At 37.9% G+C, this 26,444-nt stretch overlaps 1 protein-coding gene across 8 annotated transcripts in view; it reads right to left on the bottom strand.

Annotated features, from left to right (window-relative positions):
• Window positions 1–239: 239 nt before the first annotated feature.
• Window positions 240–26,444, bottom strand: part of CYRIB (CYFIP related Rac1 interactor B) — a 97,731-nt gene continuing 71,526 nt past the window's right edge. For 5 of the 8 annotated variants that reach the window (XM_064644766.1, XM_064644819.1, XM_064644756.1 and 2 more), the window contains 10 exons: window positions 17,557–17,639; window positions 11,527–11,648; window positions 9,719–9,824; window positions 8,546–8,682; window positions 7,841–7,918; window positions 7,626–7,742; window positions 6,447–6,526; window positions 5,167–5,293; window positions 3,521–3,591; window positions 240–1,118 (listed from right to left, as the gene is read on the bottom strand). In XM_064644766.1, coding sequence (XP_064500836.1) covers window positions 1,055–1,118; window positions 3,521–3,591; window positions 5,167–5,293; window positions 6,447–6,526; window positions 7,626–7,742; window positions 7,841–7,918; window positions 8,546–8,682; window positions 9,719–9,824; window positions 11,527–11,648; window positions 17,557–17,629 — 975 coding nt within the window. In that variant the 5' untranslated portion in view covers window positions 17,630–17,639 and the 3' untranslated portion in view covers window positions 240–1,054. Of the gene's footprint in view, window positions 1,119–3,520; window positions 3,592–5,166; window positions 5,294–6,446; window positions 6,527–7,625; window positions 7,743–7,840; window positions 7,919–8,545; window positions 8,683–9,718; window positions 9,825–11,526; window positions 11,649–17,556; window positions 17,640–18,638; window positions 18,722–26,444 lie in introns of all 8 variants that reach the window. The other 3 variants (XM_064644795.1, XM_064644801.1, XM_064644786.1) reach the window with 2 other exon arrangements.

Genomic DNA, 26,444 nt, shown 5'->3' with positions numbered 1-26,444 from the left:
CCATTTCTGATGACCATACTGAGTCAGCATGGGTAGCCAAGATGCAAGTTAATCAGCAACATCCACAGAGATCTATATGGATTGCAAAAAGTTCCTTTCCACAAACTCCATCTGAGTAATACTTCTGGGGACAGGAATGCAGCACAGAGTGGAGAGCAAGAACCCTAAAACATACTGGGCTTAAATCAGTGGATTAGGCTGGTGGTTACTGGTAATGAAACAGCAGAGTTTTCACTATATAAAATTTATAAATTTATTTTTTTTGTAAAAATCCAAAGAGCACGAAGACATCTCACTCAAAATACTGGTAAATCAAACCACACTTAGAAAAATGAAAGCTGATTTTATTATCTTATCCACAGCCAATCATTTGACATGAACATGCATACGTAATTTTGCTACGCACACACCACAGTTTAACGTTAGTTATTAAAGGTTAAACATACAACATACATCCTTACAAAAATGAGTCAAAATGCAAACGTAACTTTTAAACAAAACAGTTTTTACTCATTTAAAAAAACTTTTGTGTTGGGTACCATTTTGTACAAACACAGTTAATTTAAACAAATCTGCTTTTAGTTTCCTCATGGTTGCACATGAAAATAAGCTGCAATAGAAAATGAAGTCATCAAGGGATTTTTAAATAGCAGAAGTAGGCAGTCTTGCCATGCAGAAGAAGCAATATTAAATATTAGTTTTTCAAAAAAAGAAAAAAACCACAAGTTTAAAAATATTTAGTTCAAGTCACAAATCTTTCCCCAGTACAGAGAAATCCAAATGCAACGCATAATTAGCTGCCACTTAGGATGGCTATTCTGAAAAGTAGAAATACTTTCCAGAATTGATAAATTTCTTTGATTTGGCACAGAAAAGAAGTCTGAGCTTACTTAGGAACAAGAAAGTGATTAAAAAAAAAAGGGTAAACAGGAAGAGAGAAAATAAAAAGCAAGAATGAACGAGATAGTAGTTGCAATCACTAAAAAAAAATAAATCTGTGCATCTCAGTCATTGCAGAATACTGTCTACAGCAGGTGCGAATTCCAGGTAATTGTTATTGCAACATGGATTTAATTTGCTTGGAGGTAGTCTCATCATTCAAATGCTTTGTTGTGTACCTAAACACAGAAATAAAAGTTGAGATGAGCATAGATGCTATTGCACTTTGACTTAACAAATATGTAATTTCTTTGTTTATGGTTCAACCAGACTGTACCAGAGCAAAACCCTCAGCCATCGATCATCACCCAATCCATGGTTACCCAGAGCACAAATCAGACATTCTGATCAGAAAATGCTGTTATCAATCAGAATTATAACCCAGCAGCCTTGCATGAAGGGGAATTCAAAAGAAGCCTCAGCTGGACATTGGCTTCTGTGCTCATAGTTCATTTCATAGTAAACTCATATTATCACTTGTGACAGACTAACATCAGACTAACTCTGAGGTCTCTGCCCACAGGAAACATCTTGAAATAAAACAGCATCAGAAACTTCTCTTCAAAACTTCGAGTGATCAAACTTTCCTAAGATCCCTCGATGACAATGGATTTAATAATTTTTCAGCCTAATTTCAGCCTAATTTCCTGCTTAGTTAAATGACTGCTGCTAAAACTAGAGAACATACGTGCTTATTTCAGCCCCTTTCCCCTTCAAAATTCTCTAGGACAATAGCACATTTTTAAATCCCTAAAAAATGCTTAGTTACCTCTATTTTTAAAAGGGAGTAATGTATATCCTTAATACTGGCTTCTTTGTATGATTAATTTCCCTGATCTCCCTTCCTAACTAATCTAAAAGCAAATAAAAACTTATTCTGTAATTTAACATGTTAAATTAGCACTTCCATTGTTATCCACAACTGCAGTGATATTTACTTGTTCACTTGAAGAATATATAATGACTTTTTAGTTTGGAAATTAATATCAATGTAGATTTCTGCACTCTTTGGTAATTTATATTTTCCACAAACAAGCAGTCTAAGGTTTTCTGAAATCCTGAAAAGTTACCATACTTGGTATTCTGCCCATGTGAAAAAGCTGAACATGACTACAATGCCCATATGAATTTCAAATTACAAACAGCTGATCTCCTTCCAAAATCCTTACCACCTTCGATTTGCTTTTGAAACATATTATCTCTCTCTTGAGGAAACATGAGGACTTCTAACACTCCTCCAGAATCAAACACTCAGATTTGGACTTAACTTGCATGACATCATCTTGAACCTGCTTTCATCACACAGCAGCTCACCCCCACATCTCTTCCTAACATTGCCAAATGTGATTTAAAAAAACATTTGAACATCCTAGCCAAATGACTAATCAAGTGTATGAAACCAAGATTGTTGAAGCATCCATGGATGGAAAGGGTTGGTGCAGGGAAAGGTCAGAGTCAGCACGGACTGAATTTACACTGCTAACCACAAAGTGAGTGAGCAAGAACCCGAACTATACCTTCCATGTACTTTACGAGTGTCAACAAAGATGGGAAAAATGAGGTACCCGTAAAGACTGGTGTTCATTTTTAACTGCAATCACAACAAACTAGTCAGAAAATAAATGCTAATGCAGTCTTCTCCCTCCAGAAGCTTGTGATTTTACTGATCACCATCTCAAAGGCTGATCAAGTAAGGAAGTTCAGAAACAATCAACAACATCATTTTAGCATAGAAATACTCACATGAAGTCTCAAATTAAGTGTAGATTTTTTTTCATTTAATTAATAATCTGAAACAACTTTGCAAATGAATCCACTTACACCACCACATCATTTCACTTCTTACCATATCATAACACAAAAAAATAAAGAGAGGGCAAATGAAATTAAAGCAGTTTCACTATAGATAAGAAAAAGCAATCACAAATGCATGCACACTTTCAGGCAAGACAAACTAAAGCTTCCACATTCCAAAGCAAGCACATGAGTAACAACATCCAGTTACACTTATCTGTTACCAAAGTAATATGATACTTTTCCAAGTAAGGACAAGAACCTTTTTGCCTGTAACATTTTGGCATCTTTTGCCACTCCTCCAGTCCTGGACACCCACGCAAAGAACATGTTTCTGACTATAGATACAGCTTTATGACCCAAATTAGAAGGTTTTAGATTAATACACTGAATTATTAACTTTTCCTTACTTCTTCAATTAGTATGGCAAATTTTTGTCTCATCTATTCTAAAGCAAAAGCATTGAGATTTGTGCCTTAAGTACTTTCTGAAAGAGGAACAATTTATAGTTACTTGCCACACCATACTGACTCATTCTTAGCCTGCATGCAGGTATGTACACAAAAAGCTATCTTAGAATGACAACTTCAAGTTTACAACCCAGCTGTTAGAACTGGCTTCCTCATGCACTCTCATCCCAAGACAATTGGAAGACAAGCCTGCAATAATCACATTCACCTTTCCCTGTAACAGTGACTGATTACTCTGCTGCTGAAGAAAATGGCCTGGACAATTCATGAAATTTCATATCAAAATATTAACAAAATCTAAACCAAAAAAAGAGTACCTGAGAGCATTTAGAAGGCCTTCTACACTGTTAGGAGGCTGGTCTTTAAGAACTTTGATGCATCCTTTCATCTAGGAGTTAAAATAAGATACAGTTTTTTTCATGCTAGTACCTTCTGAGTTTACAGAAATGTTTTATATTCAGTTTATCAAAAAGAAAAAAATAAGTATTTAAAAACAGCAGCACCGTAAAGACATTTTCTGGATATTAGAAAGTAATTAAGCTTTCAGTATTATATTTTCCTATGGCAGACTGGCTTAGCTACTTAAAAAGCTGCATTCTGAGTGCACCCTCAGCAAAGTTTGCTGATGACACCAGGCTCTGTGGTGCAGTCAACACGCTGGAGGGAAGGGATGGCATCCAGAGGGACATGGACATGCTTGAGAAGCGGACCTGTGTGAACCTCATGAAGCTCAACAAGTCCAGGTGCAAGATCCTGCACCTGGGACAGGGAAATCCCAAGCACAAATACAGGCTGGGCAGAGAATGGATTAGGAGCTGCCCTTAAGAGAAAGACCTGGGGGTGTTGGTGGACAAACAGTTCAACATGACTCTGCAAAAAAACCAAAAAGCCAAACATGTCCTGGGCTGCATGGGCAGCAGGTCCAGGGAGGCAATTCTCCCCCTCTGGACCCAGCTCTGGGGTCCCCAATTCGCCCTGCTGGAGCGAGTCCAGAGGAGGCCATGAAGATGCTTCCAAGGCTGGAGAACCCCTCCTTTGAAGACAGGCTGGGAGAGTTGGGGCTGTTCCGCCTGGAGAAGGGAAGGCTCTGGGGAGACCTTATAGCACCTTCCAGTACCTAAAGGGGGCTACAAAAGAGTTGGAAAGAGACTTTTTACACAGGCTTGGAGTGATAGCATGAGGGAGAATGGCTTTAGACTGCTACTCCATCCCTGGAAGTGTTCAAGGCCAGGCTGGACAGGGCCTTAAGCAACCTGGTCTGGAGGAAGGTGTCCCTGCTCATGGCAGGGGGGTTGGCACTAGGTGATCCTTAAGGTCCCTTCCAACCCAAGCCATTCTATGACAACTTCAGACAATGCGACTTTCATGTCAAGCTCTGCTTTATTGACCTTAAGAAAAAAAGAAGGGAACTGTAAACAAAAATACCTGTTTAAAATACCTTTAAGAAATACTACATTCAGTCAGTGAAATAATGACCAACTCTAGTTACTACAATAGGATAACAGACCATTTTAAACAACCATGAAGCCACATACAATAACAGCATGTATTCCACAGACTTATGAACTAGCAGCAGAAAGTTAAACATTTGAAAGCTGGTGGATTATGAACCGAGCTATTTACCAGGCAGTGAGGAACAAGCCAGATGCCGTTGTTGTTTTCAGTCATTCTGATTTGGATCTCTCAGCACAACCACTATTTACAAGTATTTTAAGACACTACCTGAATTCCATAAAAACAGATTTTTCATGTCTAAACCCGATCATTTACATGACTGAAGGCCTAGCTTGTATTTCTCACTACTTAAATATATATTTTTGCTCACAGTTACCACTACCCATTTAGCATCAATCCAACTTATCCAATCCAACATCTGCTACTAGAACTTGAAAGACAGAAAAGGAACCTACACACTTTACACAATTTAAATACTCAAGAGATTATTTAGCAACAATAAACTTACATCAATTTTTGAAGTTTTGGCAAAAGCGCCCACTGGATGCACGTGGTCATAGAGTATGATGACACCCACCATTACCCTCAGACAGAATGATACTGTTTCCTCATTTGTAAACCTGCTTCTATATTCACTGTAATTTAAAAACACAGGTTATTATCTATGAAACACAGGATAAGAGTACATACTAGTAACACCCAAAATAAGATTAAAGAGAAAAATTCTACTATAAGTCCTCAGAGAACAAAAAGAATCCCCTGTCAAAAAAATCCAAATCCACCAACCCCAAGCTTTTGGTAGTTTTCTTTTTTCCTTTCAAATCAGACAACAGCTTAGAAAGAGCTACCTGAAGATTAAAAAAGATTCTCAAACCTAAAAGAGGACCCGGCTGCTAAAAAGATTAACTTTGCTTTCCTACACTTTTCCCTGCCACCCTATAATACACCCCCAAACTTCTGACTCAGGGAAAAAAAAAAAGTAAAGAAAGAAAGCTAATGAACAACATTTAACTACTTTCTTGAATGGAACAGTCCGTTCCTAAGAAGGGTAAGAATATAAATGTTTGGAGCTCTTAAAGTACTTCAAAACATACATGCTGTGGTATTTGGACAGAAAATTATTTAAATAAGACACAGCTCACGTGCAAGTAATTTTACCAGTGCAAAACTATTTAGAACACAAAGAAACAGATAAAATAAAAAACCGAGCCAAAACAACAACAAAAAACTCCAAACCAACCAACCAAAAAAAACCCCAAAATCAAAACCCAAAGTTTACTCTGACTTTTTGATCATACTCCCAGTGCCTCTCAAATGTATAGTAGACAACAGACTGCCTTCATGCCTAGAAATCGCCTCTTAATTCCCCAGACAGGGGCACTGTCATTTTGTTACAGCCATCAGCTGGGCCAGCCCACAAGGACATACCATCTAGCACATTGCCCACAGCCCCTCTTTCAGGAGGCCCTAGGCAATCATGCTCAAATAGTCTATTTCTCTGAATTATACATGAGAAAACCACTTATAAAGAGTGCCAAGAGGCTGTCTAGCTTCCATAGCCATGCTATTTTTAAATATTAATACGTTCAGAAAAGTAGACCGCATGATTTGCATGGCTAGCAAAATGAGACAATGTAGTTTCATGTCAAGGTAAACAACTAGGTTGGTAAAAAGAAAACACCATAGTTCCTAATTACCTCAATTATATTTCTTTCACCTTATGCATCACAAGTCACGGCTGAGATACAGACATGACTCAGACCCAGTACAAGCACTGTTTATACTCACGGGGTTTCCAGCATGACCCTGCACACACTGGCCATGGTGCTTAAGCAATCTGTTGTATTCTCTATTGGTAAATTTTTATTCTGCAAAAGAAGATTAACAGTTTCCAATTCAATTATTGTGAAATATTGTGCTACAAAACCTAAATCAAATCAGTGATCTGCTGGCATGGCAACATGGGGGAATTAAAAACATCAATACAACTATGGTAAGTCAGGTAGTCTTGCACTGGTTTTTTTTAAATGTTACCATATAGGTTAGCAACTTCCAGAACAAAGTCTAACACACAGGTTTTGCTTGCTTAGTGCAGTCAAAGAACTACACTATTGAGATTACAGAATTTTGGTAAATTTTAAAGGACTCATCTAACTTGCTCCTTCAAGACAAATTTCTATAGTCAAATATATTCATCTGCTGTAATAGTGAAAAATCGCAGCAGACGAACATCACAAAGAAATATAAAACAAGACGTCAATTTTCTTGAGGCATTTCAAGTATAAAGTGGAACTTAGAAAAAATATTAAAAGACAAATGTATCTTTGCATTAATCATGTAACATACAATTATTTTTAATTAAGAAATAGTGTGCATTCTTTGCATGTGAGCCAAAAATCATCACAGTTACCAGAAGGCAAGCACAATACTTGCAGTGACTGGATTTTACTACCAATATTTATCTAGGTAATTAAGCATAAATAGTGTCAAAATGTTGGAATACTTTTCCCATTCAGGATCCTCCTGTTTTGCAATAATGTAGTATACTTGACTTTACACAGTGTAACCTTCTCTCGGGAAGGAGAAAAGGAAGCTACATTTCAATTCCATTCCTTATTTCAAGCACACAGAATCAAACTGTTTCACTTTCAATTTTCTGTAATTTCTGCTCTAAACCACCACCAAAATGGAGGCAAAATACTTACCTGTCCCCCTCCCTCTTTGAGGAAAGGTATCAGCACTGATGTGACACTATGCACTAACTTTTGGTGACACAAAAAGTGGTTGAAGTCGCTAACTTCTACAGCATCTGGGAAAAGACACTTCACATTTCTTGAAGCTTCAAAAAAAACCAAGTTTGGTTTCTAGATGTCAAATTAAGCCTAGTAGAAGTTTTGTGTTCCAAATAATGCCTGGCCCTGTGGTGCTCTGAAGCACACTATCTAGGACACACATTTACACTCTTACCTCTGACACAAACTTTGTGGTAGCATCACTTAAGGTTTTCAGCATTGGCGTTGCTTCAGCGTAAAATAAAGACATTCTGTTTGCCAACTCGTTATTTACTTCATTTTCTCCCTCTGCCTACAAAACAGAAGGAAAAAAAAAATTAGTTGTTCTGTACATGAAGAAGAGGGGTGGTAGCATAAGATTATATGTCATCTCCTCCAAGGGTTACCTACTGGGACATTGTTAATCCTCATACGGCTCAGAGTTCTTCTATAGTAGCTGAAGTCATTCTGTATAGCAGGATTTGTCATCTATATAGATATGGAAGCAAGAGAGTTGTAACAAATTCGAGAAAAATAAGGACAAGTGTTCATAAAATATAATACTCCAAATAAGAAAATATTTGGCTTCCTCAAGTAAAAAGGCCTGTGACGTTTTGGGAACTGATAACCACAAAGTAAAGCCTTCTGGTTAGTTTCTCAGATTTTGCAAAACAAGATCTAACAGGAAAAAGAAAAGGAGCAGGAGACAGAAATTAGCAGGCTGAAAAAAAATTGCTTTCCTAGTTTGACTCCAAGGATCAGACCAGCAAATTAATAATCATTTCATCTTAGTTCTTTGCACATTAGCAAGAAAATAGCTGGACTATGCATGTGCACAAACTAAGAGTAGCAGCAGTATCCCAAGAGATATGCCAAATTTGGATGAAGAAACATGATTAATATGAACTGAAATATAACAAGTGCCTAAAGCAAATATGTTATTTCATCTCTTTCCAGTCTAATCTAACTCTAGGTCATGCAAGCAAGCCAAGTACACTAGATCTTTGAGTATGTACTGCACACTCTGTTCTAGAAGAGAACACAACCTGGATTGTTTCAGTAAACACTTGGCTTCTTTTTGCCAGCCTTTGTGCTTACAAAACTACGAGTTCTTACCTTGAGCTCATCAAATCGGAGTGTAAAGTGAAGAATTTCTGCAAACTGCTTGGCGAGAGCCTGCTCTCGCTCCAGGTGCTGCGTTGGGGAATAGGGAGTGCTCGTCAGGGCTCCCAGCAGGCCTCGCAATCCTGCCTCTAAAACGACAGGACAGTATTTTGCCGTATACAACTGCATCTGCTTCTTGTATCTCTACTGGCTGATATCCTGCATGCTAGACTTAAAATATACATCTGCCAAAATACCTGCTGGTTAATATAAGCAATTAATTGCTTATTTATGTGTCACTGTTGTCATATTTACTTACAAACTGCTCTACAGACTAAGTCACACTGGCACTGAGAGCCACAAAAAAAAAGTTCTTGAAAAGCTTCATCTGCAACATTTGTGTAGGACATATTTCAATAACCTGTGTTAGCAGACTTAAGCCTTTAAGATAACACAGAATTCAAGAGGCACATAACTATAAGCAGAAGTCATGTCTTAAGATAAACTCATAATCCACTTCCTGTTCATCTTCTTGAGAAAAATGCCTCACCTCTTTAACAAAGCAGAACTTGTCTGCAAAAAGTTTCCATGTTTTGAACTCATTTTTTTCATGAGCTATGCTAATAACTCTGATTAAAAGTGAGATAACAACAGATAGTTTGTGAAAAAACAAGTCTAATAGGTTTAATCAGCTTAGCCACCACATCAGTCAAGTTGGTTTCATAAGAGGTATGAAGCACCATCTTAAGTATTGCAACTGTGTGAACCAAGATCAGGTATTTCCACAGACCAAATTATTTCTGGTGTTTAGGGACAAATTATACAGACATTTTTAAATTCTCTTGGTACGAGAAACATTAACAGGACTAATTCCCGGATTATTTAGTCCACTAATTTTCAAACAATCAGCTGGTTACTGCTTTCTGGAGTTACTAAAGGAGTAGGGAAGGAGGATGACAAGCATGTTCCCATTCTCTCTCTCCTTTCAGGTACCCACTGAAGCAAGTCTGCTGTTGCATGCAAGAAGGTAGTACACAGATATAAATAAGATCCAATCCAGTGTATAGAAGGAATCTATGCAACATAACCTTTTTTCTATTAAGGAGCTGACCTAGATGTCATCACATATGCCAAATATACTAATTAATGAAGACAAAAAACACATGTTAATACCTTTCTACTTACCTAGTCTTTGAGAAAATTCATAGAATTTCTTTAGTTTGCCTACTAGTGGCACAACTGCACCCCATGCCTTCTCTTGCAGCTTCTCATCATTGGGATGCTGTATTGCCTTAAATTAGACAAGGAGAGGAAAACAGTATGCTTAGATTAAGAATAACTGATGCACTGCTGACTAAAAAAAATATTAAAAAACCTACGCAGGACATTTGTTTGAAGATCTAATAACTAAAAATTCTACCTACTGAGAGGTTTTCCAGTTGAGAGACAAGCCTGTACTAACCCAAGTCTGTTCCAAAAAGGTCTAAGTAATTGTGTTGAAAGTAAGTATCCTGAACAGGAAAACAACGTGGAGAGAGTAGAAAGAAATTGTTAAAAATAAAGCTACTCAGATAAGAAAATTTACATAACCAGACCTCATTAATTAAAATCAACAATTTCACTGTGGTTCCTCCCAGCAAAAAAGTTTAGTAATTAAAGCCTCATCCTAATGTTGGTATCTATCACCAACTCCTGAATTTGTGCAGGAAAAAGAAATCAACAACTTTGCTGTGAAATTCAGGCTAAATATTACAGTAGGAGCATTTAAGCATAATCAACAACATAAAGCACCACCAGGACATGGTGTGCACCAGATCTTTGAGGTATATATGCATAGATCTTGTTTTTACAGTAAACTTCCCAAACAGAATACTTTAAATTCAACCTCTCTAGGTTTTTAAGATAGAAACTCGACTACTTAGCAACTGAAAATATACTAAGAAAAGAGAAATAAAAATGTTCATAACTCTCCTGCTGCATTTTCAATGTCAACTCCTTGATTCTGAAATATGTTTTGGTCAATCCTGGGCTGTGAGTTGCATCACACTCCTCTCTGGTCCCTAGAAAGATTCCTGCCTGAGATGTCTCCCTCCTCTCAGGAGTGCCTCTCTTTTCTCCAAGAGAGCTGCAGGCTTCCTCACTGAGCCACAAATTCCTGGCTGATCCTACAACCTCTCCCTGATCCTGCTCCTTCCTTGAAGAACAAGGAAGTCATCTCCCCTCCTAAGGTTTTTTGTGTGACACAGTTACCCTTCTTAAACCTACTTGATGAATTCAATGGAGAAAAAAACTCTCAAAACTGAATGTCTATGAGTATCTCAATGTTGTCTGGAGAGAGCAGAGAGCCCTCCTATCTAATACTATTTCTTAAGGGTATGTTACAGTGAGTAACTCCTCACTTCAGGATTAGAGCAGCCCCCATTGCTGCATGTGAGGAAGAAAGAACGGAGGTTGGGAAAGGATTTATCTCACCCTTTTTTAAACATAAAGAAAAAAATGGAGTGACATTCTGTACAGAAACTTTGCTTCTCCAAAAGTCTACTGCAGTAAATAAAAGCCAACTAAAAGGGATTGAAAATGAGATGTCTTTTGTGTTAGGATTACCACACCAGACTTCTCCAGTTACTGCACAAGAAGATGTCAGCACTACTCAGTATTGCACTGTAGTCACACCACATTCTTTCTAAATTCACTACTAACTCAAGAAGAGCTCATGTGGGAACACAAAGAAAAATCAATAGCAACAATTGCCTGAAAAGTTTGAGAGGCATCATTTGCTATTACACATGTGGATTAATACGACTGAAACAAGCGACATCTGTTTCGCTGTTAAAAAGAAACATTCCAGAGCAGAAATTCAAGATAGTGATTTTAATAGACAACATGCTCTGCCAAAACAGCTCCTGCAAGCAAAGTTAAAACCCAGCAGTATTTGGTTAGGATCAGACAATGAACAACCACAGGTTGTGCACAATTGTAAGGCTCTAGCTCACCTCTCGTATTTCATGGCCAGCTCCTCTATATGACTGCAAGTCTTCCAGTATTCCTTCTGCATCCTTTAACACTACATTCACCTGATTATAAATTTCCTTTTCAGATTCTGTAGGTTGGGCATCTAAACAGCAGAACATATTACATGCATATATATATATTTAACAACAATAAGGAATTCAATAGGCACACCATCACCTATGGGAAAATTCTTCATGCAGCAACTCATCAAGAATTTCCATTCCCTGAAGAGCTACTACAATGTATGAGGAACTCCAGGAGAGTAATTTTATTCATTCTAGTAGTCTCTTAGCTTCATTTACCATCCCAAAAACCCACCTGGAATCTATCCTTCCTGACTTATTTAAAACTGAGTTAGGAGAAGAAATCCTGATGAGTTGTCTTCATGACTATGATATAATTTCACCTTGGGGTACAGTACAGGCTCACTGGAAGAGATTTAGGTAAGCACTCAGACACGCTCACTGCAGATAGCAGAGGTGTCCATGTCCATTGTTATCTAGAAACATTGCATCAGGTCATTTCCCATCTTCTCTGCCTCATCTTTAACTAGCTGGGAAAGGAGCCATATCTTTTACTTCTAAATATAATTAATTCTCAAAACATATTCTTTATTGCACTCATTGCACAGAGTTGAGAACAAAAAGATCTCGTGCGAGCTTGTGGGTTTTTTGTCCCGTCTTTAAAGATATATGCTGTGTCTCAGGTTTTGTATAATTAATAAGGACTTCCCAAATGCACGTTTGATCATAATTTCAAAAAGCTACACATATACTTTTAAAGAAAGGCAAATCTGTAAAAAGGATGTTTTGAGAAGAATCAACAAAAGGCTTTACCCTTTAAAAAGAATCACCTAGTACAAATATCTTGAACATGGTTTACCTGAAATGAAATACTTTTTTTTTTTAAACTTTGATGGAATCTACAAGGTTAGTTCCTTTTAGACTAATATTTAAAAAATAATTGTTAGTTACTGAAGCTTTTGTAAGAAAAAAAAACCAAACAACAAGAAACCCCCACTTTTCTCTTTACATGGGGAAAATATGTTATGAAATAAATATCATTGTATTTCAGTTCACTATTTCCAATGCCAAAAATCAGGGTATTAACAATAGATTCTTTTTTATAGGGACAAACAAAAGCTATCTAAGGACAATATATTCTCATGACTTTGTGCAGTTTAAGGAGTCTGGAAAATGTCTTTTTAATAGTGCTTTTTCCATGACCCATATGTACAATTTCCTATGGAAGTTAGGTAAATCTTTACATTTGAAATAAAACCACCACAGTATTCTAGTGTTTCACACTAGAAAAACACAAGAGAAAATGAAGTTTGTATTAGGAGAAAACAAATTCCACATGCATTGCCTGTATGGATTTTTCTGTAATTTTTGCACAATACTTCTTATTTTTATGGTTTATTGCATAGACAGTCTGTGTTATTGGCAAATATGCCTACATATAGACCTTGCAACAGTTTAACTGATATTTTGAGAAACATCAAGAATTAGCACAGGTTAAAAAAAAGATGGTCACTCCTTTAAAATAAATAAATAAAAGAGCACCACATTGATTAGGCATTGAGTAAAAGTGGCCAGTGCTTTTCAGATCATCACAAAGGTCACATAATTTTGAAAGCTGCTGAAGACTGCTGTAAGAAATGAAGACAAAAAATGAGGGAAAAGAGCAGACAGGGAAGCACCAGTTGACTGGCAGCAGTTCATGCACGAACATGAAATGCTACAGTGAAATACAGACTAAAACGTGAAGCTCTGTAGCATTCCAGATTGTGTTATTAAATAATGCAATCAAGACTTGTCACTTGGATTGTCTCACACTGAGTACATCTCCTGCCTACTTAATTTTTCATGCCATTTTTTCTTTACCCTGTGTAGTAAGGAGACCTCATTTTTCAACATTGGGAGGGCAGAGCAGAAGGGCCCACAAGAACTCCTGCTCCTCATTTCAAAACACACCAACAAGCAGAGCAGCTGCAGTTCTACGACCCTCCACAAAACAAAAACCATCTTCCAGATACAATTTTAGTGGTCTTCACTGAACAGCTGGCTAGGCAAGTCAACACCTTCATCACTCCTGATAGTATAGGATGTAATCAGCCAACTACTGCAATTCATTTCCCTAAAATGTTCCAGGAAACCTAAACCAATTGTTTATACTTAATTTGTTGGGGCAGTGGTTTTTTTGTTTGTTTGTTTGCTTGTTTGTTTTGACTATTACCAACTTCTAAATATCAAAATGTTTTAAAACCCAGTAGGTACTGAGTTATTTATTTTGGTATGTATTTCATCTTGGACCTTTCATTTGGTGGACCTAGTCCTCTCCAATAAAAGAAATCTGTAAACCTGATTTGTCCCAACTGATTTCCTCTGCCATCTGTAATTTTTATCCACCTAGAAGAGAGCTCAATTTTAAAAAGCAAACTTGAATTCTTTTATAATCCCTTCAGAATACATTTAAGATCTTATTAGGATAGAGATAAAAAGGATGATACAGAAAATCTTCAAGACCTAGTGATGGCTGACCCAGAGCAAATGGTTTATTTGCTTCTCAGTGCTGGTCAGGGCACTGTATTCTGAAAGCCCATCACAGGTGGAGAAAGAGGGTCCCTCTTCCTAAGCACAGTTGTCACCTTGACTAGATCAAGGTCCCAATCCCATATTATGGGAATAGCATCCCTCAGTATGTATCTGAGGACAGAACCTACGGGACTTTGGCTCGAGAATCACTAATTGTGGAACTCGTTTTCCTCAATGTGGAGGGCACAGAGCAGGAAAGGGAGTTGTACTTCTAGAGTTACTCTTGGCAACTAAGAAAAAGCAGCCAGCAATGCCAGGCGTCCAAACAGGAGGATGAAGGAGACAAAATGTCAGGGATTTCCCTTTTCCCCACATCCATTTGAGTTCCTGCTACAATGTTACAACAAGGCCGTGTCTTTACCCACCAATGCTTTTCCATTGGAAAACCAAATGGTTCTCCATTTTCTATGGACAACAGAAAGAACAAACACAGTAAGCACAGCACAGCTCACTGAGATGTCCTAAATCTTGATACTGTTGCCATGGGAGCTGACCACTGGTTATTCCGGGCAACTTTCCTATTTTCAATCCAGTAGTAAGAAAAGGGAAGACTGAGGTCCTGCAAGCAAGTGGGGAGTTCATCTCTAAATTAATTTTAAATTTAATCAGAATGTTACTGTGCTAAAAGCAATATACACTTAGCAGTTTAGAATGCTCACACCATTGAGTATTAAACACAGAAGACCAGACTTGCAACAATATACAAACGCTGTATATGTGAACTAAATACTACAAAAATATGACAACATATGGTATGAGGGGGAACACACACATTTAGTGACTATTTAAAAAAAAATGTGGCTAGCCTACAGAACTAGTAGGCAGCGAAATTTGGGGTTAAAAGTTTACACTGCACAGCAAACACTACTTAAACTGAGATTTTTCCCAGGGAAGAACACGTCATGTCATCTGAAACTGTCTGGGACAAAACTCAAAAACAAGGGAGAGAAAAATCCCAGACTGCTGGAGATGAAATAATTTATTCATCTCTATCAGCATTACTGTGGAGAACACTGTCTCTGTGGCTCCTCTGAAACCTGGCCAAGCTCTCTGGGGGTAATACAGAACACTGTCAGCCCTAGCTTGAAATCACCATCTGAAAGTACACTGTATTTTAGCTACTATTCAAATCACTAAATTTGGAAAGGATTTGCACTGTGACAGAAATGACTCTAATGTAAAAGTTGAGCTGTAAGTTTCCCACATTACAGGTGGCTGTTTCATGGGAACAATATCATCCTTGCAAAGCTGTGCACTTTGCTCACGTTCAACTGGCACTGCACAGACTTTAGTAGAATACTTAGGACAACTAATTGTTTCAAATAGGTAAGGTGGATGACCAAAGAAAGAATAAACCAGTGCTGGGGCAAAGGGAAGCCAATAGCCCATCATATCATTTATCAGAATGTTTTTTGCATGCATTCTGGTAGTCCATCACAGCAGTCACTAGAATCTAGCACCAAGACAAATATCTGGGGGAAAAATATTAGTCAGAAGCCAGTCTAAAATCTTTCTAGATTGGAAGTTTTTTAGCACTATAAAGCTTTACGGACATTGGTTTTTAGCTCTTTGTGGTACTACACAAGAAACATTTAACTAGTCTGCTGACCCCAAAGATATACATATATACAGGGATTTAAGAACAAAACAACAAAAGCCTTCCAACTGCCTATTATTGGGCCAGACGTAACACAGAATTGTCAAATTTGTATTTAATACAGAGCTTACTTGTCCTTCCACATAAAAACACAACATTAAGTATCACAAGATAAAGTGCCAAGTCTTGAAGAAAGATCTTGACTGTGTCAAAGCCAAGATCCTGTCAAGGCAAGCTATCTGAAACAGAGGAGAAAGAAGCATGGATACACAGTATAGCAGCAGAAACAAATGCAGGACAGGGTCCAAAATGAATAAAGAACAGTCTAACAATTCAGCCATAATATAAGTCACTTAATTTAACTGCGTATGTAAACATTTCATGTCAGCAACCTGCTTACTCTCATGCCAAATCTTGTTCATGCTCAAAACATGCATTTTAAAACAAAATTGACAGCTAAAAAATCTGTATTAAAAAAAAAACCAAAAAAACACAGCAATTTTTATTGCAATTTATTTAAGAATTATGCCTCTTCCATCCAGCTAACTTGAATTTCATTTACTCCAGTTAAATGTTCAACATTTGCAGATTAAGCTGGAACTTCACAGCTCAAAAATTCTCACTATGAGTTCTCCCTACTTCACTAACTTGTACCTATTCTGACAATATGCAAGATTTGGTCTTAAAGAAGCTTTGTTTCCTGATTTTTGAATACAGCCTTTGATTAATCTTCCCTTCATGAATGATTTGTATGATAATCATCTTCCAATAACAATATACTCATAAGAGACAACTGATAAATATCAACACTATAAGGTAAGGGTTTAGAGAAGTTGTAAGTTTAAATGTCATCGAAGCAAAACCATATTTCTCCAAGCATTCGCTTCCATATTATAACTAATATAAACAAGCTACTGTTTCATCAAACACAATTGAAAATAATTCAGGGGAAGAAAAGAAGATATAAAGCATCTCAAATTGTCCATATCACAATACTTCATTAATTTTTTTATTACACTATTTCATTGTATTTTATAACATGGTCAAAATGCACTTGAGAATTAATTTTCTTAGTTTTAAGCTTGTTGATGTACAGCTGGGTAAAGCAACAGTGCATACCAAAAGATAGTAATTAAACATGCATAGCAGAAGCCAGCAACACTTACCTGCCATTCTTAGGCTTTACTGTATCATGCAACAAAACTAAAAGCAGAAATATAGACAATATGTGAACCTTCTATAACACCTGGCATTGATCAGCCAAGTCACATCTCTTTTCAAAAGAAATTTTATTTTTATACACTCTGAGATCCCCTTTTAAGAAGGGATGAGGCTAAATTTCAGTGCCAAATCAAATAAGGTTCACATATACACATTTAACGTGATGATGCTGGAGCTATGAATAGCTGCTGAGCAAATCTGTATATGCAGCATTATTAAGTGGAAGTGATGAGAATCATGTTTCATTTTCAGTCCTTCCTTTAAGGTGCATCCATCTCCTTGCAAATTCAGCAAGTTTTCAAATAATTCCAATTCTTTTTAAAGTTTTGATTTAAAGCAGGCAGAATTTTAATTTAAGACATAAGAACCATATCAGGTTTCAACAGTAAAATATAATTTGAAAGCCCTCTCTGAAATAAAGATTTTACATTTTAGAACAGGTTATTGCTTTATATCAAAGTTTGCTGAACAATTATCCATAGCTCAGGCATACAAAGCAGTTAGAAAGATGGCAAAATGAAAACATACATTAAGTACATGACAAATGCAGTCTACTGCAGGCAAAGAGTAATAGATATATAAAATCATCTTCTCACTTTCAAAATCAAGGAAAAAATTTGGCCCCTGCTCAAGGTCTGTGCATGTCAAAACTTTTAGAAGGTTCCCCATGTTAAGGTACCTGCCAAGACAAGAATGAGAGAAAAGAAAATTTTCTTTTTATAAGAAGGAACAGCCCAAATGTAGTTGATTGAAGCAGTGGGGGGAAAGAAGACCAGAGAGTTCCATCAGGCACAAACCCATCCTTCAGGCTGCCGCCCCGATGGGTGAGGGGAGACCCCCACACCTCGAGGAGGTACAGCTGGTGGTCCCAGCCATGCAGCTTTCCTGTAAGAAGTGACCACGTCACCAACATCTTCACAGCTCCCCTTCTGGAAAGGGGCAGAATCCAAACACAGGCTTTGCCAGTGACTCATTCTGTCCCGGAACACCCTAGCACCAGTGTCCTGAGCAGGAGTACTGCCTTGAGGGCCAAGTACCATATTTGCAAGCATTAGCCATGCTACAGATTTTTACCTGATGGGACAACAGAAGGAAAGAGCTTTACTTTTGTCAGCCCTTATAATTTTGTCAGAAAGCCATCATAGATCATCAAGGTCACATCAAGATGAATCATTTCAGTGTGCAGAAAATGCTAACACAGGTATGCCACAGATCTTTTACACAAGGTGCCCAAAACATCTGTGAAGATCAGACAGTTTCACTTTGGACTTTCAGATGTTAAAAACGCACATTGACTGCACGATGAATGACCAAAGCAGGATCACTCTTGTCTCAGAGAGGATTACAGTGAACAACGGCTCAGCACAGATTACTATGGCATACTGACAGAATTTTCCATTTCATGATTACTTGATTTGCAGGCAGATGGATGGACATCAGTGACCACAGAAACCCAAAATGACTAAGCGCATGGAAAGAAAATTTACACAGCAGCATGATGGTGGCTTGGCTACTACTGGAGGTGAGAAAAAAAAAAAGAGAGGAACAGAAAAAACACATGCAACTCTTTCAAATTCCAGATTTGCAACTGAGTCCCCTGGCCTTCACTGCAGCAGGTATAAGCAACCCTACTGTTACCATCTGAAATGCACCAGCTGTGAAGGGCTGAGAGACTTACTTTCAAAATCCAAGAAAAAATGTGCTGCATTGTGGTCTATGTCCCTGGTTAGCACCTTAATGAGATTACCCATGCCAGCAAACCTAAAAATAAAAATGGCAAAATAATTTAGTTCCAATAACCATTTCCTATTTTAAGTACACGCCTGGGGCTCACTGGAGCAGGGCTCACACTGTGTTTTGCACACTGGACTTGTCAACTTCTGGTGGGAAGCAGAACACATGCACTGTGCAGTGCATTTCCATGCCTCTTCTTCTCAGGGATTCTCAAGGATTGTTGACAAAATGGAAAAATCATAAGCTTTGACAAAAATAAAGATTTGACCTCTTTTTCATCTTTGCTTAATACATTTAAAGAACATGTGACCTATGATGACTGAGCAATTGTTTTGCATAACTGCAGCACCCAGTGCCAAACAAATCCATTATTGCTTAGGACAAAAGCAACCTCAAATGGAACTGGTGTCATCATAAGCCTGTTTTTTTACTATCTCTCCATAATCCAAAACAGATTTCAGAAAGCCTCTTAGTAGTAGTCATCTGTGGCCAATGAACAGTTTTCCCATTAAATAACAAGTTAAACACAAGTTAGACTTTTCCAAAAGCAGGAGAAAATCAAGTTTCAACATTCTTCTTATGTTTGCTGTCACATTCCAGCTAAAAGAAATGAAAAGTGGAAGAAAAATTAAATAGTCGTTAGGTTACTTGAGAAAAGACAAATTATCAAAATAGCTTCAAATGTTACCATAAGTTTCAGAAATCAATACCTTCAGTAGGAGTATGAAAACTGCATTTCATAAGGCAGCCTTTTCAAGGATCCTCCCACATTTTACAGAAGCTGAAAATATACCTAAGAACAATTGCTCTGAAATAACAAGAGCTCACTAGAGTGAGCTGCAAGACAAACAAGACACCACCGAAAAATCTCACCTCAAATTATTTAAGAATAAGACATCAACAGTCTGACATTTGGATTAAAGCGTAAGATATAAAAAAATCAATTTTCAAATTAGTACAACTATACCAACCTATCATTATATGCTCCTTTTTTCCTGATCTTTACTTTTGCTGAAGACTCATGTTTACCTGGGGGGAGGTAGCATGACACTAAGAATCATTAATTTATTAGGAATCAAAGAAACTGAAGCAATGTGAACTCAAAACAAATTGTCTGGCAAATCAAATTTTCAGAACCTGTGTTCACAGATCTCTTGATTTCCGTAAGAAAAAGGCAACTGGTTTGTGAGGGGAAAAAGCAAACTAGGAACAGCACATGATTTATTTTTCCAGATCCGCAAGATTCAGCAACTCACACAACCAAGAAAAGCTACAGAAGTAAGGAGGAATTAATCCCAAATTGTTGAAAATTACTCAATCTTTGCTCCAACAGCTTCTACAGAATGACCAAATGACTGTTAAGAAATCTAGATTTTTACAACAGTGACTTTGAGTGTAACCCAGCTGATCACAGGTGATTCTGCACAGAGAACTTCATCAGCAGGCATATGCTCGTTTTTTTAAACGTTCAGCTTTCCCCTTGAAACTCAAGAAAATGCAAGACCTGCTTCCTAAGCATTTGAATTTAGTTCCTGGAAAGTCAGATCAGACTTCTGAGCCTGTAAGAAACATTCATTATTTCAGGGAATTCTTAAATTAGGGTGCCCAGTTTAGAGGCTCCTCTTAAAACAGAGCCATTAAAACATGTTTCTTCAAAGAGGCAGTTTTTCCAGAACCTTCTATTCCATAGCTTAGTAAACTCTTTAATTGCCACACATTGCACCAATGCTGTGTAAACACACAACAGCAGAAATCAGAGAAATTACTTTTCTGTATCTTGCAAGCGTGTTCTGCAACACGGGACTGAATAAGCCACTTTGTAATTCAGCCTTATCCAGATTATGAATGTTCTTCTTGTTGGGGAGTGGACAGAGCCATTCTTAAATATTTTCAACAGGGCCAGTAAAAAGCCAAAAGTAGAAGCTGCAATAATGGTGATCCAGTCTGAAGATTCAGATTTAAAACCCAAACCTTAATCTCAGAACAGCGTATTCCATATTTCAATTCCAACATTAACAAGCAGCAAACACATGGCAGTGAATAGTATTAAAGGCCTAAACAGAACTCCTATACATACAATTATGGCTGTGCTTCAGTTGCACCATCCCCTCCTCCACCAAAATATTTTCCATATCTCAAAAAAAAAAAAAAAGCTTCTGTGTAGGTTTTGCCTTTGTTTTGATATTAACCAGTCTCCTAAGAGTTTATAGGCTCATGAATGTGCTCTGAAGGTCAGAGTAGGGGCATACTTACAGGGTTGAAATATTTTGAAGCTAAGTTTACAGGAGAGCATATAGCCACTGCAGAGCAGATTGTTTCATTGAGCCCATACCACCTCCTAAAATGAGTAGGGGGTTGGGGACTCAGTTTGCAATACAAACACCTTAATTCCTCAGAAAGGTTTGCCAGGAAGAATATATGGTCCCTTTTCTGGGTGTTAAGTTTAACAAACAGAGAAGTACAATAAAAGGTTTGGCACTACAGTGGAACTGTCGATGTGATATTCAAGCAGAAGATGCAACTGACCTCAAGGTAAAAGCTCAGTGAAGAGCCTCCCTGAGCAGAGGAGAGAAATTGAGGATGATGACAACAGATTAATTCAACTACAGCAGCAACAAAATGACAAGATGGGATATAGGAATGTATTTCAATTTACATGAACAGAAACCTGCATGAACACTTGTTCATAATGAAGTTCCTAACAGACCTCTTCCCTCATGTGTTCAGTGTACTGAAAAAATCTTGATAAACTTTAGGCATAACAGAGCTTTGCACACAAGATGTGCAATCATATCTGCTTCCTTAGCCGCAAAACATTCATTATATATTCAATTTTTATGGAGTGCATGGAAATCTAGCAGAAGCTGAACAAACAGTATTTTTGAAACTTGAATCAAGGTGAACTGTAACAGTTATTCAAGGATCTCAAACATTCTTTAATACCAGTAAACCTACTGTGTTTTAAGAACTATAAAAATGACCAATTCTCCAAGTTGTATTCCAGAAAAACTTCAAGAAGCTTTAAAGACCTTGAAAACTCAAGTAAACAAGAAGATACTTCTCTAGCGTTTTTTAGGAGGATACTTCTAGCTTAGCATTCAAGGTAATGAATGAGAGAGCCAACAAGTGAGAATTTACTCTTCCATCCAGGCTAAACATTCCCTTCTTGAGCTCTGAAATGGCTTCTTAGAAACAAGACCATGGTGCCACCTGTGGAACTTCCCAGATCCATGGAAGCAGCATCAGGTCAACACGCCATGGCTAAGGTTAGATGGCTCTACACTTCTGTACATTATTTTCCTTCCAAAGGTACAGCTGAGCAGCAAGCAAAGCTGACCTGCTGCACTCAGGTGGAACACTACAGAGAGCAAAATGAAATCTGACCTTTCTGAGAAGCTGCTGTGTCAGCAGAATACCTGGATCAATCTAGAGTAAAGCAACCTAGCTCAGAGATACATCAGGCCCCTGACAGATAAGATAAAGATTTACTAGAGATTCTTGTTTTGTTCAAGATGGTTCATCATTTGCATTTCTTCTGGGCCCAAAACACATTACAGGACCACTACTGGCTCTAATATTAAAAATTATGACAATTTGCATGTAGCATGAGAAGCAATCTATAAAACCAGCCACTAGTTACCTTCAGCAACCTCTTATGCTATTTGATGTCCTGTAAAAGCATCATTAGCACGAAGACTTTGGTAATTCCATGAATTAACCTTGGTAATTAACCACCATAGTGGCATGCCCTGTCAATAGTACTTCAATTTCCTTTGAAGTCCACATCTTCAGCTGAAGTAAGTAGAATTACTGTTTTACAAAGTCAGATGTGGTTCCAGTTAGGTAGCCCTGACACTGAGCTACCATGGTCTAGTCAAGGATATATTACAGCAGTAACTGCATCCTTCTTGAGCACGTTGCTACATCAATCAGCTCTGATTCAAGAAAGACTTAAACCTGTAGGAAGACCAAAGCCAATAGCAAACACTACTACTGACTTTAATGTCCTGCAACTGGGCTTAATCTTGGAGCCAAATAGCTGGTTCAGAACACTGACTGGAGATGACTTCTGTGGGTGCTAACACACCTTTTGAGCCACAACTCTTCCAGCACAGCTTGGAAAAAAATCCACGCTGAAGCTGTGATCCTCATCAAGAAGAATTCTGCATATTGCAATCACTAACATCAAAATATTCACATGTCCAGCCTTACGTACACTTTAGGTTACTACCTATTTGTTCTTCCACAGTTTCAGGACTGTCAGCCTCTGTCCAATTTTACTTGGTTTTCTCATTCAGAATATATGCAATACACTGCCAACCAGTTTTACTCCCAGAGGTCTTATTGGTTTTAACATTTTATAGAGCAGTGTGCAGAAGGAACTCATTAGGTAAACTAAGACTCAGTAAAAGCACACATTAGACCGCTGAACTTTTCTCTTGCCACAAATCCAACATCACAAAAATCAGAGCAGAACAAAACCACTAGTTTCTGTCCAAAAACTGCCTGTCCCTGCGAGGCTGCTTAGAATCCCTGCTGGCATGCTCTGTACTCCACCACAATACTCGAGCCACGTGGAGCAGGTTATGGGAAATCGGAGCACGAGCCAAGAACATGGTTTAAACTTGACCTACTTGCAGAGGAAGACATACGGAATGCCACATTGGATTAGGATGATTCGGCCCATTCCAGCCTTATGGGGTTGTATGATGTTGCGTGTACTGTCATGATCAGACAAGCGGAAAGCAAAGGCATATTTTCAAAACAAGTCTTGCACGCATGCCCTTCCTGCTGAAAACATCCCTGACACACTTCAGCTCCCCCCACCCCCTCCAGGCTAAGCCCAGGGGAAATATAATAGAAAGACACGATGCAAGTAAATTCATCTGAGCACTAAAGAAATTTCCCGTCTCACACCTGAAAGAAAAAGTGTACATGAATGAGGATTTTGCTTGTGATTGGTGAGCAGCTGGAGAACTTACTCTCAAAGGTAAAAAGGCTATGAAGGTGTTCCTAAGTGAGATTTTTCATTTTGTTTTGTTCTATTGCAAGAATAGTATGCTTCCAAGCAAGTTTAAAAAACCAGATAAATTGATTAAAAAAATCTGTTTGTGACTGAAGAAAGCCTGCTTCAAGAAAACATCAGCTCACCTTTTGGAAAAGTGTACTCTATTCTCAGTACTAACATCCAGAGTATGAAAACTTTACTCCATGAAAACCTCGTATCCATAGCTCTGGAGTCCAGAGGCATAATGCCATATGGAAAGCACATCTAATGAAATAACAAACATTTTCTTCTCACAATTTGAGTTTTAAATTTTCATTTAGTCATGTGTGGCATAAACCTCCAATTCAGAGATATTTTGGTAAAAAAAAAAGCGAAAAACAATTATAGCATTAAAAGTCTAACATTATAGTGGAACACCACAGAGTTAAAACACCCACAGTGTTACCACATAAACAAAAACCTCGCTGAATGTCTCCCTGTACTATTTTTCTAGGATAATCCTATCAGCCTGGCAATTGTTTCATGGCTTACTGAACATTTTCTGCCTACAGTATCTGGCCATGAACAGGGAGAAAAAAAAAAAAATAAATAAAAGAGGCAGTGAATAGATGGCTGCTCACATCAGCTGAATCCAAGGCAGCCCTTAGCAACACATAGCATCACAGAGCTGACAGCCTATGGGATCCAGTGGCACTTTCTCTTCCAATGAAGCAGTTAAGCTTCACAGCCAGTAAGAATACATCTGCCCTCAGCCTTAAAAGCTAGAGACTGCTGTAGAGATGGAAATAAGCTTGTAAAATATACTGCAGGAATCACTCTTTTCAGGAAGATGTAACATTTTCCCTGGATACAAACACGTTTTTTCTAGTCTAATGCACATTCACTTCTCTTCTGAATATTGCTAGAGAAGTAGAGATGCTCTCTGACACATTCTAATTCCTACTACTGATATTAGTGGTGTTTAAAGCAAAAAAGATCTGTCATTATACAAAATCCTAAAGCAATAAAATACATTGTCTAGAAAATAAATAATTAGAGTCAATATTAAAAAACATAGCAGTTATCACTCAAGTTGTGGAAAAGTAACCAACACATGGAAGTTATCACCTTTAGATTTAGGAAGGAGAAGCTTGGGGCTACTAGCTTAAAACAAGTTACATATTGGATAATCTGTTTTCATTTTCAGGACTCATCACAGCTCTAGCAACATTACTAACATTAAAGGTAACAGTTCAGATCACGTCGCCCAAACGCTGAATCAAATGCATAAACAAAGTGCCAGAGCAGACACCAGTTGTGCATAAAACACACAATTTTATTCACCGATGGACAAGTTGTTCAAGCAAGTGTTAAGATTTCATTGGTTTTTATGGACACTTTTGGGACACAGTTCCCAGTCAAAACCATGCCCAGACCCGCTCATGGCTCTGCACTGCTGACACCCAGTGGCCACAAACCAGGGACTGCAAATCGACCACAATAAGAATAAAAATATGCAGGCCAAAAAACCTCCCAAAAACATGTACCACTGAATTTTTGGGACTTCAGTCATTAATATTTTATCTGAGGAGTGGAAAAACAAATTATACAGCCAGATAGAAAATGTTTTTGTACAGGAAGGTAAAGTATTTGGGCTACTGAAAAGCTGCTTAAAGTTGCCTCTGATGTCAGTTCATTTGGTGAAGCTGACTTTGATATAATAAACTGTTTTAGTTGAAACTGAAGTGGTGTGGTGTTTTTTGTTGTTGTTTTTTTTTTTTTTCAGATCACACATCATCAATAAAGTCTCCTTTCTGAACAAAACTGAATTCAAAACTTGTCATATCAGGAAGATGGAGGTCTGCCAGGGAAAACAGACCAATGAATAGACTCACATTCCTCAAAACCAGAATTGTAAAGTACGGTCAGGTCAGTGTTTATTCAGTCCATTTTTCCTCTAAGAGGAAATCAAAGGAAAGGCATTGAAGAATCCACAGTTCCTTTAGAAGAAGGAGTCTTAGAGCCTTGTTAATTTGGGAACATTTCAGTGGCACAGCTGACACTGAATAACGTATTTGACAGGAGCTACAATAAAACAACTAAGCATGCTCACACAAGTCTGGAATAAAACCAATTTGTCTGGAAGAATTACGCTTGTTTTTAAAACAGAACTTGTATTGAATAGGGGAGGGACTATGCTCCAAAAATCTGCTGTGAATTACCCTTCAACAAGTAACTGTACAGTTTTTCAAAGAGTGAATCTGGGGCTAAGAAATAATTAACTATTCTTTCCTCTTTCCAAATGACACAAGCTCAACATGCTTTAATTTAATTCTGCAAAACGCTCTTTTTAATTCCATTCCATTGCAACCATCAGGAAAACACACCTTTTTCAGATCAGGGACATTTCCACTGGAATGCAATTTACACTTTGCTTTCTCCCTTCAAAGTTTGAAAGCTGCAGAGCCTTCTGCAGTACCGTAATTCCTCCAACAGAGGCCGCTGCCCAACCGCTGGATCTTCCAGAGACAGGGAACTGGAACCGATGAGTCCAACGTATCTTAGAGCCCAACAGCTCAGAACCAGCAACGTCCCTCCAGCCCAAACGCTGTGTTTAGCAGTGTGACATTATCATGGAAACAGTGGCTGATCCTGAAGTCTGTCTTTTTTTTAAAGTAAGGTGAGAATGTTTTTATCAGGTATATAAAGATACAACACCCCCCCCCCCATTTAATAAGAGCTATGGTAGATTTACATATTGGG

The sequence above is a fragment of the Pseudopipra pipra genome, chromosome 1 (assembly GCF_036250125.1).
Source record: "Pseudopipra pipra isolate bDixPip1 chromosome 1, bDixPip1.hap1, whole genome shotgun sequence".
Lineage (NCBI taxonomy): Eukaryota > Metazoa > Chordata > Aves > Passeriformes > Pipridae > Pseudopipra > Pseudopipra pipra.
Note: the sequence above shows the minus strand (reverse complement) of the source record. Positions and strands in the feature narration are given on the sequence as shown.